Below are 17,500 nucleotides of genomic sequence, written 5' to 3'. Positions count from 1 at the left end.
TCCATTCAAACTTACCTCCCAATTGGCTTGCCCCTCAACCCTACTGTACCTAATAACCTTGCTCTTATTCACATTTACTCTTAACTTTCTTCTTTCACACACTTTACCAAACTCAGTCACCAGCTTCTGCAGTTTCTTACATGAATCAGCCACCAGCGCTGTATCATCAGCGAACAACAACTGACTCACTTCCCAAGCTCTCTCATCCACAACGGACTGCATACTTGCCCCTCTTTCCAAAACTCTTGCATTTACCTCCCTAACAACCCCATCCATTGACAAATTAAACAACCATGGAGACATCACACACCCCTGCCGCAAACCTATATTCACTGAGAACCAATCACTTTCCTCTCTTCCTACACGTACACATGCCTTACATCCTCGATAAAAACTTTTCACTGCTTCTAACAACTTGCCTCCCACACCATATATTCTTAATACCTTCCACAGAGCATCTCTATCAACTCTATCATATGCCTTCTCCAGATCCATAAATGCTACATACAAATCCATTTGCTTTTCTAAGTATTTCTCACATACATTCTTCAAAGCAAACACCTGATCCACACATCCTCTACCACTTCTGAAACCACACTGCTCTTCCCCAATCTGATGCTCTGTACATGCCTTCACCCTCTCAATCAATACCCTCCCATATAATTTACCAGGAGTACTCAACAAACTTATACCTCTGTAATTTGAGCACTCACTCTTATCCCCTTTGCCTTTGTACAATGGCACTATGCACGCATTCCGCCAATCCTCAGGCACCTCACCATGAGTCATACATACATTAAATAACCTTACCAACCAGTCAATAATACAGTCACCCCCTTTTTTAATAAATTCCAATGCAATACCATCCAAACCTGCTGCCTTGCCGGCCTTCATCTTCCGCAAAGCTTTTACTACCTCTTCTCTATTTACCAAATCATTTTCCCTAGCCCTTTCACTTTGCACACCACCTCGACCAAAACACCCTATATCTGCCACTCTATCATCAAACACATTCAACAAACTTCAAAATACTCACTCCATCTCCTTCTCACATCACCACTACTTGCTATCACCTCCCCATTAGCACCCTTCACTGAAGTTCCCATTTGCTCCCTTGTCTTACGCACTTTATTTACCTCCTTCCAAAACATTTTTTTATTCTCCTTGAAATTTAATGATAGTCTCTCACCCCAACTCTCATCTGCCCTCTTTTTCACCTCTTGCACCTTTCTCTTGACCTCCTGCCTCTTTCTTTTATACCTCTCCCACTCATTTGCATTTTTCCCTGCAAAAATCGTCCAAATGCCTCTCTCTTCTTTTTCACTAATAATCTTACTTCTTTATCCCACCACTCACTACCCTTTCTAATCAACCCACCTCCCACGCTTCTCATGCCACAAGCATCTTTTGCGTAAGCCATCACTGCTTCCCTAAATACATCCCATTCCTCCCTCACTCCCCTTACCTCCCTTGTTCTCACCTTTTTCCATTATGTACTCAGTCTCTCCTGGTACTTCCTCACACAAGTCTCCTTCCCAAGCTCACTTAATCTCACCACTCTCTTCACCCCAACATTCTCTCTTCTTTTCTGAAAACCCCAAAAATCTTCACCTTCGCCTCCACAAGATGATGGTGAGACATCCCTCTAGTTGCACCTCTCAGCACATTAACATCCAGAAGTCTCTCTTTCGTGCGTCTATCAATTAACACGTGATCCAATAACGCTCTCTGGCCATCTCTCCTACTTACATACGTATACTTATGTATATCTCGCTTTTTAAAACAGGTATTCCCAATCACCAGGTATTTTTCAGCACATAAATCTACAAGCTCTTCACCATTTCCATTTACAACACTGAACACTCCATGTATACCAATTATTCCCTCAACTGCGACATTACTCACCTTTGCATTCAAATCACTTATCACTATAACCCGGTCTTGAGCATCAAAACCACTAACACACTCATTCAGCTGCGCCCAAAACACTTGCCTCTCATGATGTTTCTTCTCATGCCCAGGTGCATATGCACCAATAATCACCTATCTCTCCCCATCAACTTTCAGTTTTACCCATATCAATCTAGACTTTACTTTCTTACACTCTATCACATACTCCCACAACTCCTGATTCAGGAGTAGTGCTACTCCTTCCCTTCCTCTTGTCCTCTCACTAACCCCTGACTGTACTCCCAAGACATTCCCAAACCACTCTTCCCCTTTACCCTTGAGCTTCGTTTCACTCAGAGCCAAAACATCCAGGTTCCTTTCCTCAAACATACTACCTATCTCTCCATTTTTCTCATCTTGGTTACATCCACACACATTTAGACACCCCAATCTGAGCCTTCGAGGAGGATGAGCACTCCTCGCGTGACTCCTTCTTCTGTTTCCACTTTTAGAAAGTTAAAATACAAGGAGGGGAGGCTTTCTGGCCCCCCGCTCCCGTCCCCTTTAGTCGCCTTCTACGACAAGTGAGGAATGCGTGGGAAGTATTCTTTCTCCCCTATCCCCACGGATATATATATATATATATATATATATATATATATATATATATATATATATATATATATATATATATATATATATATATATATATATATATATATATATATACATACCTACACAGCTTTCCATGGTTTACCCCAGACGCTTCACATGCCCTGATTCAATCCACTGACAGCACGTCAACCCCGGTATACCACACCGATCCAATTCACTCTATTCCTTGCCCTCCTCTCACCCTCCTGCATGTTCAGGCCCCGATCACTCAAAATCTTTTTCACTCCATCTTTCCACCTCCAATTTGGTCTCCCACTTCTCCTCGTTCCCTCCACCTCCGACACATATATCCTCTTGGTCAATCTTTCCTCACTCATTCTCTCCATGTGCCCAAACCATTTCAAAACACCCTCTTCTGCTCTCTCAACCACGCTCTTTTTATTCCCACACATCTCTCTTACCCTTACGTTACTTACTCGATCAAACCACCTCACACCACACATTGTCCTCAAACATCTCATTTCCAGCACATCCATCCTCCTGCGCACAACTCTTTCCATAGCCCAAGCCTCGCAAACATACAACATTCTTGGAACCACTATTCCTTCAAACATACCCATTTTTGCTTTCCGAGATAATGTTCTCGACTTCCACACATTCTTCAAGTCTCCCAGAACTTTTGCCCCCTCCCCCACCCTATGATCCACTTCCGCTTCCATGGTTCCATCCGCTGCCAGATCCACTCCCAGATATCTAAAACACTTCACTTCCTCCAGTTTTTCTCCATTCAAGCTTACCTCCCAATTGACTTGACCCTCAACCCTACTGTACCTAACAACCTTGCTCTTATTCACATTCACTCTTAACTTTCTTCTTTCACACACTTTACCAAACTCAGTCACCAGCTTCTGCAGTTTCTCACATGAATCAGCCACCAGCGCTGTATCATCAGCGAACAACAACTGACTCACTTCCCAAGCTCTCTCATCCACAACAGACTTCATACTTGCCCCTCTTTCCAAAACTCTTGCATTCACCTCTCTAACAACCCCATCCATAAACAAATTAAACAACCATGGAGACGTCACACACCCCTGCCGCAAACCTACATTTACTGAGAACCAATCACTTTCCTCACTTCCTACACGTACACATGCCTTACATCCTCGATAAAAACTTTTCACTGCTTCTAACAACTTGCTTCCCACACCATATATTCTTAATACCTTCCACAGAGCATCTCTATCAACTCTATCATATGCCTTTTCCAGATCCACAAATGCTAAATACAAATCCATTTGCCTTTCTAAGTATTTCTCACATACATTCTTCAAAGCAAACACCTGATCCACACATCCTCTACCACTTCTGAAACCACACTGCTCTTCCCCAATCTTATACTCTGTACATGCTTCACCCTCTCAATCAATACTCTCCCATATAATCTACCAGGAATACTCAACAAACTTATACCTCTGTAATTTGAGCACTCACTCTTATCATATATATATATATATATATATATATATATATATATATATATATATATATATATATATATATATATATATATATATATATATATATATATATATATATACATATATATATATATATATATATATATATATATATATATATATATATATATATATATATATTTTTTTTTTTTTTTTTTTATACTTTGTCGCTGTTTCCCGCGTTTGCGAGGTAGCGCAAGGAAACAGACGAAAGAAATTCCCCAACCCCCCCCATACACATGTACATACACACGTCCACACACACAAATATACATACCTACACAGCTTTCCATGGTTTACCCCGGACGCTTCACATGCCTTGATTCAATCCACTGACAGCACGTCCACCCCTGTATACCACATCGCTCCAATTCACTCTATTCCTTGCCCTCCTTTCACCCTCCTGCATGTTCAGGCCCCGATCACACAAAATCTTTTTCACTCCATCTTTCCACCTCCAATTTGGTCTCCCTCTTCTCCTCGTTCCCTCCACCTCCGACACATATATTCTCTTGGTCAATCTTTCCTCACTCATTCTCTCCATGTGCCCAAACCATTTCAAAACACCCTCTTCTGCTCTCTCAACCACGCTCTTTTTATTTCCACACATCTCTCTTACCCTTACGTTACTTACTCGATCAAACCACCTCACACCACATATTGTCCTCAAACATCTCATTTCCAGCACATCCATCCTCCTGCGCACAACTCTATCCATAGCCCACGTCTCGCAACCATACAACATTGTTGGAACCACTATTCCTTCAAACATACCCATTTTTGCTTTCCGAGATAATGTTCTCGACTTCCCCACATTCTTCAAGGCTCCCAGAATTTTCGCCCCCTCCCCTACCCTATGATTCACTTCCGCTTCCATGGTTCCATCCGCTGCCAGATCCACTCCCAGATATCTAAAACACTTCACTTCCTCCAGTTTTTCTCCATTCAAACTCACCTCCCAATTGACTTGACCCTCAACCCTACTGTACCTAATAACCTTGCTCTTATTCACATTTACTCTTAACTTTCTTCTTTCACACACTTTACCAAACTCAGTCACCAGCTTCTGCAATTTCTCACATGAATCAGCCACCAGGGCTGTATCATCAGCGAACAACAACTGACTCACTTCCCAAGCTCTCTCATCCCCAATAGACTTCATACTTGCCCCTCTTTCCAAAACTCTTGCATTCACCTCCCTAACAACCTCATCCATAAACAAATTAAACAACCATGGAGACATCACACACCCCTGCCGCAAACCTACATTCACTGAGAACCAATCACTTTCCTCTCTTCCAACACGTACACATGCCTTACATCCTCGATAAAAACTTTTCACTGCTTCTAACAACTTGCCTCCCACACCATATATTCTTAATACCTTCCACAGAGCATCTCTATCAACTCTATCATATGCCTTCTCCAGATCCATAAATGCTACATACAAATCCATTTGCTTTTCTAAGTATTTCTCACATACATTCTTCAAAGCAAACACCTGATCCACACATTCTCTACCACTTCTGAAACCACAGTGCTCTTCCCCAATCAATATATATATATATGTATATATATATATATATATATATATATATATATATATATATATATATATATATATATATATATATATATATATATATATATATATATATATATATATATATATATATATATATATATATATATATATATATATATATATATATATATATATATATATATATATATATATATATATATATATATATTATATTTTATTTTTTTTTATTATACTTTGTCGCTGTCTCCCGCGTTTGCGAGGTAGCGCAAGGAAACAGACGAAGAAATGCCCAACCCCCCCCCCCATACACATGTATATACATACGTCCACACACGCAAATATACATACCTACACAGCTTTCCATGGTTTACCCCAGACGCTTCACATGCCTTGATTCAATCCACTGACAGCACGTCAACCCCGGTATACCACATCGCTCCAATTCACTCTATTCCTTGCCCTCCTTTCACCCTCCTGCATGTTCAGGCCCCGATCACACAAAATCTTTTTCACTCCATCTTTCCACCTCCAATTTGGTCTCCCTCTTCTCCTCGTTCCCTCCACCTCCGACACATATATCCTCTTGGTCAATCTTTCCTCACTCATTCTCTCCATGTGCCCAAACCACTTCAAAACACCCTCTTCTGCTCTCTCAACCACGCTCTTTTTATTTCCACACATCTCTCTTACCCTTACGTTACTCACTCGATCAAACCACCTCACACCACACATTGTCCTCAAACATCTCATTTCCAGCACATCCATCCTCCTGCGCACAACTCTATCCATATCTCCATATATATATATATATATATATATATATATATATATATATATATATATATATATATATATTCTTATAATCTCAAGGTACTATTATCGTTATTGTCAGTTTCGTGGACGTGAGAAAGTCTGTAGGATCATATAGGCCAAGTGTCGATGTTTTGGGAGATATACGTCTGAGCTGTTTACCAGGTAGGTGATCCTCATGTGCCTACAAGTGTTAGCGAGTGAAGGTGGATGGACAGACTGTTACAAGAATAGACGAGGAACGCTCAGCTTGACCTGATACAGAGCAGGTGGCTTATTTGGTATGAAAGTATTGACATATGTGTGTGTGGGTCTTTAACGATTTACTGTATTTATTATGGAAATACAAAATGGTTTTCCTAATATGTTAGAAGTATTGTAACAGCAAATCCGTATTCCACATCTTGACTCAATCAAACATACTTGCTGTTACTGTAACGTCCACTCTTTTTCGGAAACCCCACATAACGGGAATAGCTAGATCTGCTTCCATGAAACTGAGTGTCCTGTTTACATGTCGATACTTCTCTTCTGAACAGTTGCTTCGTTTAGACGAAGGATTGATTCGTCTTTGTATGGAGTACTGCTCCCACATCTGGGGTGGTTCTAGCTCTGTATTCTTACACGACAGAGGTGAGTCGAAAGCGATCCGACTTATAAACCGTCCCAGGTTAACTTCCAAACTTGACCCCCTTGCCCTACGCTGCATTGTTGGTTCACTGTCCCTTTTCTATAGGTATTACTTTAGTTTTTGCTCCCTACAGCTGGTTGCTTGTGTGCCTCACCATTAGCTAGACCTCACAATGCTCGGCAAGCTGCTGCATCACATGATTATTATATGGCCATCAGCAATTCAAAGGTGGGCCGTTTTGATGCTTGCTTCTTACTCTACACATCAAAGTTTTGGAACTCTCTACCTTCTCATGCCTTTCCCAGTAACTTTGACCTGGCACATTTCAAAAGATAGGTTTTTCACTTTCTCCAAAATTCATAAATGCTTTCCCTTGTCTTCTCTTTTTCCGTTTCATGATTCTCTCTATATTTCAATTAGGGCTCGGGCTTGATGTGGCCCTTTTGGTTCGTGACTGCAGCCTTAGCATAAAAAAGAAAAAAGAAATAGCGGTAAGGAGGGTGGAAAGCCTCCCGAGATCTTACAGATTGTCAGGTATAGCTAAGTTGACTAATTGTTCCACCAAACTCGTTTGTTGGTTGATGGATAAATCTTCGCAATATCAGTTCTTAGTGTGGGAAGGGAATTATGGGGCCAACCCTCTACCTTCCGGCGATGTGGGTATATGGGGTATAACACGGGATGAGTCAACCAGTTGCCGTCCATGTGAGCGACCCATCGTTGGGTCCATGCCACTTCCACGCATCAGGGGAGAGGTATCTGACGGACGGTAATGCCTTAACAAATCATATTTTCTTGTCATTTTGGCTGATCGCAAGGCGTTTATGACTGGAAGCAGCAGCAACAGAAGGAGAGGACGTGGGAGGCGATTCTAAATCTTATATTCAAACAGGAATTCACCTATTGAGGCGCCAGCACAAGTGTTCTCTGTAAATGTCTAAGGAGGAAACCCCCAGGGAAGGTGACCTCCAGGCTGAGGAGCGTAGCAACGCCAGGCTCCCCGGGGTGGGGTCTTTGGAAGGGAGGGGGAACAGGGGAGGCTAGTGGTGGAGAACTGGGGCTCCCTGCTGCCCTATGAAGTGGAGTGGCGCTCCATGAAGGGATGGCATGGTGTTCCATGTGAGGGAGGGAGTTACCTGGTGTACTTTGAGGAAAGGAGGAGTAGACTGGCGTCCTCTGAGGAGGAGGGAGTGGTGCCTGCTGTTCTCTGAGGAAGGTGGGAGTTCCTGGGTGTTCTTTGAGGAGGGGGTGTGGAGTCCCTGCTATACTTCAAGAAATGAGCAGGAAGGGTGCAACTAAAACCAAGAAAGGAACTGTTATTAAAAGGTAAAAAGTGCGTCAGGAGGGCGAGGTTGGTGCTATGGTTACTATGAGAATATCTTACGTAAAGCCGAACGTCAACAGCACTATATGAGGTCTCCTGTCTGACGTGGTGTCCTCGGCACATAACTCTGAAGTACAAGATTTTCGTAAGTGATGATGGCTCAGTGACAACCTCATGAAAGGCAGTACTACAGGAAGCTCTTATATGAATCATATTTAACAAGATGACCGATCTTCATTTCCTTTTCTTAAATTTCCGAGTTGATCATGTACAAGTTTTAAGCAACAACTAGAGGAGATTCCCACTGATAGCGAGACCCATATAACTGCACGCATGAAGCAAATCAAATACGAAAGTGAGAAAATAGATGAGACTGATTATGAAGCATCACTGTTCTTATTGTTTGGTGAGGTTAGTGTCACTGAAAGAGGAGGAAGAGGAGGAGGAAGGCATTGCGATTTCAGATTTCAAAAGTTTAATCTCAAAAGATGTGTTAGCAGGTGTCGCCCGTGGCACCACTGTCGACGAGAATGGTACTGAAGCACTCCCCCTCCCGCCAGTCTCCCCTCCTCCCACCTACTCTTAAGCAGCCCTGGCATCGTAGAAGGCCGCCCGTGGCACTCAGACCCGCCACCCTCCCCACCACCCACCGCTGCCGCTGGTGGTGCCCTCAGCCACACCCTCGGCCAGAGCCAGTCAGGAGCACAGCTCGGTGGTGACCAGAGTGTCTCTCTCCTCCTGCCCCGGCAGTCACAGCCATGGTGGTAAGTTCCTCACCAGCACCACCTCGCTTCACCTGTCCACCAGGTGGGCGGCACTCGACCCCCACCCGTGGCCCGCTCCACGACAGTGTGTAGTGAGGGTGGTAGTGAAGCCCTCCTGCTGACCCTCACCAACACGGGACGAGTCAGGCAGCTACCGAATAATGCACATGCTGCCCCACTGTCCGTCCCTAGTGTAGTCCACTTCGTCAGTGATGGCACCCCCCTCATCACATGTGCACCCCTGCGCCGTAAGAGACGGCCCCGATCGGAGCCAGACTTGTGTGTGCGACGGAACGATGCAAGTGCTGACGCCCTTGTTCAGGTGTTCTGACCCCTGCTAAACTGCCCCTCATCACCCTCTACTTACCTAAACTGCTGCCTACACAGCACACATACGCCGTGTGCCCTCAGTAGACAGTGGCTCGAGTCCCACTGATGGCGTTATGAAATATATGTTTACGGCCTCCGTGGTGTAGTGGCTAGTACAGGTCGGACCCGCAGGGGCACGACTTGGGCGTGGCTGTCAAGGGTCATCCTCCCCTCGGGGCTGGCCTATACATGGATACCTGGCACGGTGTGTGTGTGTGTGTGTGTGTGTGTGTACATGGGAGGAAATATATGGTACATACATTCAAGGTCAAGGGACGAGGACACTATAGTGTAAAACAACGCTCCCTGTAATACACACACACACACACACACACACTTTTCCCTTCCAGATTTACAGGCACGTAACTATGTGTGCTCGAGAGTTGTTCCCTGATACTTGTTACCACAGCAGAGGCCTCAGTGTGGAAGCAGTCTCGTTGGGTTTCGTGCGGCCACCACCCTACACTTGCCTCCCACACATCACAAGAGTCCAAGAGCCAAGAAGGTTCTGTTAAGTGAGTGTTGTCAGCCGGGTAAACTGTTTGTATAGTGTTGCCAGCCGGGTAAACTGTTTGTATAGTGTTGTCAGCCAGGTAAACTGTTTGTATAGTGTTGTCAGCCGGGTAAACTGTTTGTATAGTGTTGCCAGCCGGGTAAACTGTTTGTATAGTGTTGTCAGCCGGGTAAACTGTTTGTATAGTGTTGCCAGCCGGGTAAACTGTTTGTATAGTGTTGTCAGCCGGGTAAACTGTTTGTATAGTGTTGCCAGCCGGGTAAACTGTTTGTATAGTGTTGCCAGCCGGGTAAACTGTTTGTATAGTGTTGTCAGCCGGGTAAACTGTTTGTATAGTGTTGCCAGCCGGGTAAACTGTTTGTATAGTGTTGTCAGCCGGGTAAACTGTTTGTATAGTGTTGCCAGCCGGGTAAACTAAACATAGAAAACTCTTGAGCACAACGATACAATCTTTGCTGAAGGATGGTACTATACTGCTGAAGGATCGTACCCTCCTGTTGAAGAATTGTACCCTCCTGCTGAAGGATCGTACCCTCCTGCTGAAGGCTCGTATCCTCCTGCTGAAGGATCGTACCCTCCTGCTGAAGGATCGTACCCTCCTGCTGAAGGATCGTACCCTCCTGCTGAAGAATCGTACCGTCCTGCTGAAGGATCGTACCCTCCTGCTGAAGGATCGTATCCTATTGCTGAAGGATCGTACCCTCCTGCTGAAGAATCGTACCGTCCTGCTGAATGATCGTACCCTCCTGCTGAAGGATCGTATCCTCCTGCTGAAGGATCGTACCCTCCTGCTGAAGGATCGTATCTTCCTGCTGAATGATCGTACCCTCCTGATGAAGGATCGTACCCTCCTACTGAAGGATCGTAACTTCCTGCTGAAGGATCGTACCCTCCTGCTGAAGGCTCGTACCCTCCTGCTGAAGGATCGTATCCTCTTGCTGAAGGATCGTACCCTCCTGCTGAAGGATCGTACCTTCCTGCTGAAGGATCGTACCCTCCTGCTGAAGGAACGTACCCTCCTGCTGAAGGATCGTATCCTCCTGCTGAAGGATCGTATCCTCCTGCTGAAGGATCGTACCCTTCTGCTGAAGGATCGTATCCTCCTGCTGAAGGATCGTATCCTCCTGCTGAAGGATCGTACCCTCCTGCTGAAGGATCGTACCCTCCTGCTGAAGGATCGTACCCTCCTGCTGAAGGATCGTACCCTCCTGCTGAAGGATCGTATCCTTCTGCTGAAGGATCGTACCCTCCTGCTGAAGGATCGTACCCTCCTGCTGAAGGATCGTATCTTCCTGCTGAAGGATCGTACCCTCCTGCTGAAGGATCGTACCCTCCTGCTGAAGGATCGTATCCTCCTGCTGAAGGATTGTATCCTCCTGCTGAAGGATCGTACCCTTTTGCTGAAGAATCGTATCCTCCTGCTGAAGGATCGTACCCTTCTGCTGAAGGATCGTACCCTCCTGCTGAAGGATCGTACCCTCCTGCTGAAGGATCGTATCTTCCTGCTGAAGGATCGTACCCTCCTGCTGAAGGATCGTACCCTCCTGCTGAAGGATCGTACCCTCCTGCTGAAGGATCGTATCTTCCTGCTGAAGGATCGTACCCTCCTGCTGAAGGATCGTACCCTCCTGCTGAAGGATCGTATCTTCCTGCTGAAGGATCGTACCCTCCTGCTGAAGGATCGTACCCTCCTGCTGAAGGATCGTATCCTCCTGCTGAAGGATCGTATCTTCCTGCTGAAGGATCGTACCCTCCTGCTGAAGGATCGTATCCTCCTGCTGAAGGATCGTATCTTCCTGCTGAAGGATCGTACCCTCCTGCTGAAGGATCGTATCTTCCTGCTGAAGGATCGTATCTTCCTGCTGAAGGATCGTATCCTCCTGCTGAAGGATCGTACCCTCCTGCTGAAGGATCGTACCCTCCTGCTGAAGGATCGTACCCTCCTGCTGAAGGATCGTACCCTCCTGCTGAAGGATCGTACCCTTGTATTCCAGGAGTTAAGACACTTGTTATGAGTTCGAGACGGAAGTGTTAGGGAAGGTTACCACCAGTGAAGGTGATGTACGCACCAAGTTCTTGAACGACATTATTGAAATTTCGCTGATGATGTGAGTGATTGTGACAACTGCTGTTTGTGTGTCAGGATATAGAGCATAGTAACCATACGTTTGTAGCAGCACACCATCTGTCTTAATGTGGCATTTGTCCTTGTTTTACTTGTTATGTTTGTCTATGTTCCGGGGTATCAGACGAAAGAACAGCAGTTATAAGTTGTACCAGGGGATAACCATAGTTATGAAACGAGTAGGCAACCACTTCCTGCGCCAACACCATTTTCCCATAGAATTTCCGACGCATAATCTGGCGCTAGTATTGCCCGCGCATCATCATCCCAGAAGTATTTCTGGAGCATTATCTCTCGCCAGTCTGGACCAATGTCGAAATGATTTCATATTGTCTGATGCTCTGATGCCGTGGTTGACTACTGACTACACCATTATGTAGGTGTGGACGCTGCCACCTGGCTGCCACAACCAGGGGTGCCCGCCCCAGTGTCAGGCGCCACATGAACAGCTCACGAGGCAGCTCATCGTCGTTTCCTCCTGTGCTTTTTACAGCGCCGTTCATTTCCTCTTTGGCAAACGCTGTGCGATGTGCTGCCAAGAACAGCCAGTCCCTCAGACGACGCTTTGCTCGAAGGAGAGCTTACCCTTCACTGAAATGAACAAGTCCCACTCGAGAAGGAGGAGGAGGAGGAGGATGATAGACGAGGGGAAGGTGAAAGAGGAGGATGAGAGGAGGAGGAAGATGGCAAAGATGGAGAAGGGGGAGGATGGTGAAGGAGGAAGAGGAAAAGAATGGTAGAGGAACGGTAGGGAGAGGACGGTGGAGGAAGGGGGAGGGGGGGAGGATGGTGCATTATAAGATGCTGAATGTGAGGCAGGAGAAAGGGGGAAGCCTTGGGTACAAACTATTCTCGTCTTTTGCTTGAATCTTCCGCTCCCTCCAGCCACCCCAGGAAACCTCCTGGTGCAGCGGTTAGCGTTGCTGACCATGACGCCTTCATGGCCAACCCAGGTGTCGACTCTGCGGTGTTTCGAATCCCGGCCGTAGCTGTCGGTCCACAGTTATATATGGATACATATACGAACAAAGTGCATAGGAACGCGCACCTTCATAGAACATACAAACCTCCAATAGCCAGGATCGAACCCAGAACCAGAGACTGAGTTTGGTAAAGTGAGTGAAAGAAGAATGCTGAGAACAAATGTAAATAGGAGCAAGGTTATTAGGTACAGTAGGGTTGAGGGATATGTCAACTGGGAGGTAAGTTTGAATGGAGAAAAACTGGAGGAATTGAAGTGTTTTAGATATCTGTGAGTGGATCTGGCAGGAGATGGAACCATGGAAGCCCATCCTGTGACTCACATGGAAGTGAGTCACAGGATGGGGGAGGGGACGAAAGTTTTGGGAGCGTTGAAAAATGTGTGGAAGGCGAGAACATTATCTCGGAAAGCAAAAATGGGTATATTTGAAGGAATAGTGGTTCCAACAATGTTATTTGGTTGCGAGGTGTAGGCTATAGATAGAGTTGTGCGGAAGAGGGTGGATGTGTTGGAAATGAGATATTTGAGGACAATATGTGGTGTGAGGTGGTTTAATCGAGTAAGTAATGAAAGTGTAAGAGAGATGCATGGTAATAAAAAAAAGTGTGGTTGAGAGAGCAGAAGAGGGTGTTTTGTAATGGTTTGGTCACATGGAGGGAATGAGTGAGGAAATATTGACAAAGAGATATATGTGTCAGAGGTTGAGGGAACAAGGAGAAGTGGGAGACCAAATTGCAGGTGGAAAGATGGAGTGAAAAAGATTTTGAGCGATCGGGGCCTGAACATGCAGGAGGGTGAAAGGTGTGCAAGGAATAGAGGGAATTGGAACGATGTGGTATACCGGGGTCGACGTGCTGTCAATGGATTGAACCAGGGCATATGAAGCGTCTGGGGTAAACCATGGAAAGTTTTGCGAGGCTTGGATATGGAAAGGGAGCTGTGGTATCGGTGTAAAACACTTCACTTCCTCCAGTTATTCTCCATTCAAACTTACCTCCCAACTGACTTGTCTCTCAACACTACTGCACCTAATAACCTTGCTATCATTCACATTTACTCCCAGCTTTCCTCTTTCACACACTTTACTAAACTCAGTCATCAGCTTCTGCAGTTTCTCACCCGAATCAGCCAACAGCGATGTATCATCAGCGAACAACAACTAACTCACTTCCCAAGCCCTCTCATCCACAACAGACTGCATACATGCCCCTTTCTCCAAAGCTCATACATTCACCTCCCTAACAACCCCATCCATAAACAAATTAAACAACCATGGAGACATCACGCACACCTGCCGCAAACCTACATTCACTGAGAACCAATCACTTTCCTCTCTTCCTACTCGTACACATGCCTTACATCCTCGATAAAAACTTTTCACTGCTTCTAACAACTTGCCTCCTACAACATATATTCTTAATATCTTCCACAGAGCATCTCTATCATATGCCTTCTCCAGATCCATGAATGCTACATACAAATCCATTTGCTTTTCTAAGTATTTCTCACATACATTCTTCAAAGCAAACACCTGATCCACACATTCTCTACCACTTCTGAAACCACACTGCTCTTCCCCAATCTGATGCTCTGTACATGCCTTCACCCTCTCAATCAATACCCTCCCATATAATTTACCAGGAATACTCAACAAACTTATACCTCTTTAATTTGAACAGTCACCTTTATCCCCTTTGCCTTCGTACAATGGCACTATGCAAGCATTCCGCCAGTCCTCAGGTACTTCACCACGAGTCATACATGCAATAAATATCCTTACTAACCAGTCAACAAAACAGTCACCCCTTTTCTAATAAATTCCACTTCAATGCCATCCAAACCCGCTGCCTTGCCGGCTTTCATCTTCCGCAAAGCTTTTACTACCTCTTCTGCATTTTCCAAATCATTCTCCCTAACCCTCTCACATCGCATACCACCTCGACCAAAACACCCTATATCTGCCACTCTATCATCAAACACATTCAACAAACCTTCAAAATACTCACTTCATCTCCTTCTCACAGCACCACTTACTTTTATCACCTCCCTATCAGCCCCCTTCATTGATGTTCCCATTTGTTATCTTGTCTTACACACTTTATTTACCTCCTTCCAAGACATCTTTTTATTCTTCCTATAATTTAATGATACTCTCTTACCCCAACTACCATTTGTCCTCTTTGTCAACTCTTACACCTTTCTCTTGACCTCTTACCTCTTTTTTCTATACATCTCCCAGTCATTTGCTTTATTTACCCTAAAAACTCGTCCAAATGCTTCTCTTCTCTTTCACTAATGATGTTACTTCTTCATCCCACCACTCACAACCGTTTCTAATCTGCCCACCTCCCACGCTTCTCATGCCACAAGCATCTTTTGCGCAAGAATTCACTGTTTCCCTAAATATATCCCATTCCTCCCCCACTCCCCTTACTTCCTTTGTCCTCACCTTTTTCCACTCTGTATTCAGTCTCTCCTGGTACTTCCTCATACAAGTCTCCTTCACAAGCTCACTTACTCTCACCACTCTCTTCACCCCAACATTCTCTCTTCCTTTCTGAAAACCTCTACAAATCTTCACCTTCGCCTGCACAAGATAATGGTCAGACATCCCTCCAGTTGCACCTCTCAGCACATTAACATCCAAAAGTCTCTCTTTCGCGCTCCTAACAATTAACACATAATCCAATAACGCTCTCTGGCCATCTCTCCTACTTACATACGTATACTTATATATATCACTCTTTTTAAAACAGGTATTCTCAGTCACCAGTCCTTTTTCAGCGCACAAATCTACAAACTCTTCACCATTTCCATTTACAACACTGAACATCCCATGTACACCAATTAACCCCTCAAGTGCCACATTACTCACCTTTGCATTCAAATCACCCATCACTATAACCCGCTCTCGTGCATCAAAACTACTAACACAGTCACTCAGCTGCTCCCAAAACACTTGCCTCTCATGATCTTTCTTCTCATGCCCAGGTGCATATACACCAATAATCACCCATCTCTCTCCATCCACTTTCAGTTTTACCCATATCAATCTAGATTTTACTTTCTTACAATCTATCACATACTCCCAACACTACTGTATCAGGAGTAGTGCTACTCCTTCCCTTACTCTTGTCTTTTCACCAACCACTGACTTTACTCCCAAGACATTCCCCAACCACTCTTCCCCTTCACCCTTGAGCTTCGTTTCAATCAAAGCCAAAACATGTGTATATATATATATATATATATATATATATATATATATATATATATATATATATATATATATATATATATATATATATATATATATATATATATATATATACACGTCCACACACGCACATATGCATAACAATACAACTCAACGTATACATATATATAGTCACACAGCCATATACATATATACACATGTACATAATTCATACTGTCTGCCTTTGTTCATTCCCATCGCCACCCCGCCACACATGAAATAGCAACCCCCTCCCCACGCATGTGTGCGAGGTAGCGCTAAAAAAAGACGACAAAGGCCATATTCGTTCACACTCAGTCTCTAGCTGTCATGTATAATGATCCGAAACAACAGCTCCCTTTCCACATCCAGGCCCCACACTACTTTCCATGGTTTACCCCAGACGCTTCACATGCCCTGGTTCAATCCATTGACAGCACGTCGACCCCGGTATACCACATCGTTCCAATTCACTCTATTCCTTGCCCGCCTTTCACCCTCTTGCATGTCCAGGCCCCGATCACTCAAAATCTTTTTCACTCCATCTTTCCACCTCCAATTTGGTCTCCCACTTCTCCTCGTTCTCTCCACCTCTGACACATATATCCTCCGTGTCAATCTTTCCTCACTCATTCGCTCCTTGTCACCAAACCATTTCAAATCACCCTCTTCTGCTCTCTCAACCACACTCTTTTTATTAACCTACATCTCTCTTATCCTATTATTACTTACTCGATCAAACCACCTCACACCACATATTGTCCTCAAGCATCTCATTTCCAGCACATCCACCTTCCACCGCACAACTCTATCTATAGCCCACGCCTCGCAACCATACAACATTGATGGAACCACTATTCCTTCAAACATACCCATTTTTGCTGTCCAAGATAAAGTTCTCGACTTCCACACATTCTTCAACGCTCCCAGAACTTTCGCCCCCTCACCCATCCATGATTCACTTCCGCTTCCAAGGTTCCATCCGCTGCCAAATCCACTCCCAGAGTTCTAAAACACTTCACTTCCTCCAGTTTTTCTCCATTCAAACTTACCTCCCAATTGACTTGTCCCTCAATCCTACTGTACATCATAGCCTTGCTCTCATTCACATTTACTCTCAGTTTTCTTCTTTCACACACTTTACCAAATCTCAGTCACCAGCTTCTGCAGTTCCT

The 17,500-nt window shown here is 44.7% G+C and overlaps 2 protein-coding genes across 7 annotated transcripts in view; one reads left to right on the top strand and one right to left on the bottom strand.

Annotated features, from left to right (window-relative positions):
* Mp20 (Muscle protein 20) overlaps nucleotides 1-17,500 on the bottom strand; it is a 172,241-nt gene that overhangs the window by 49,354 nt on the left and 105,387 nt on the right. The window contains exon 1 of one of the 5 annotated variants that reach the window (XM_071673340.1): nucleotides 9,468-9,581. The exons of the other annotated variants lie outside the window; for them this stretch is intronic. The gene's annotated coding sequence lies outside the window, so the exon portion shown is untranslated. Of the gene's footprint in view, nucleotides 1-9,467; nucleotides 9,582-17,500 lie in introns of those variants that run through there. 5 annotated transcript variants of the gene reach the window in all.
* LOC139755172 (muscle-specific protein 20) overlaps nucleotides 8,757-17,500 on the top strand; it is a 28,563-nt gene continuing 19,819 nt past the window's right edge. The window contains exon 1 of one of the 2 annotated variants that reach the window (XM_071673341.1): nucleotides 8,757-9,100. In XM_071673341.1, the coding sequence (XP_071529442.1) occupies nucleotides 9,095-9,100 (6 nt within the window). In that variant the 5' untranslated portion in view covers nucleotides 8,757-9,094. Of the gene's footprint in view, nucleotides 9,101-9,819; nucleotides 9,985-17,500 lie in introns of those variants that run through there. The other variant, XM_071673342.1, reaches the window with a different exon arrangement.

The sequence above is a fragment of the Panulirus ornatus genome, chromosome 18 (genome assembly GCF_036320965.1).
Source record: "Panulirus ornatus isolate Po-2019 chromosome 18, ASM3632096v1, whole genome shotgun sequence".
NCBI lineage: Eukaryota > Metazoa > Arthropoda > Malacostraca > Decapoda > Palinuridae > Panulirus > Panulirus ornatus.
This window is presented reverse-complemented; position numbering and strand designations above follow the sequence as displayed.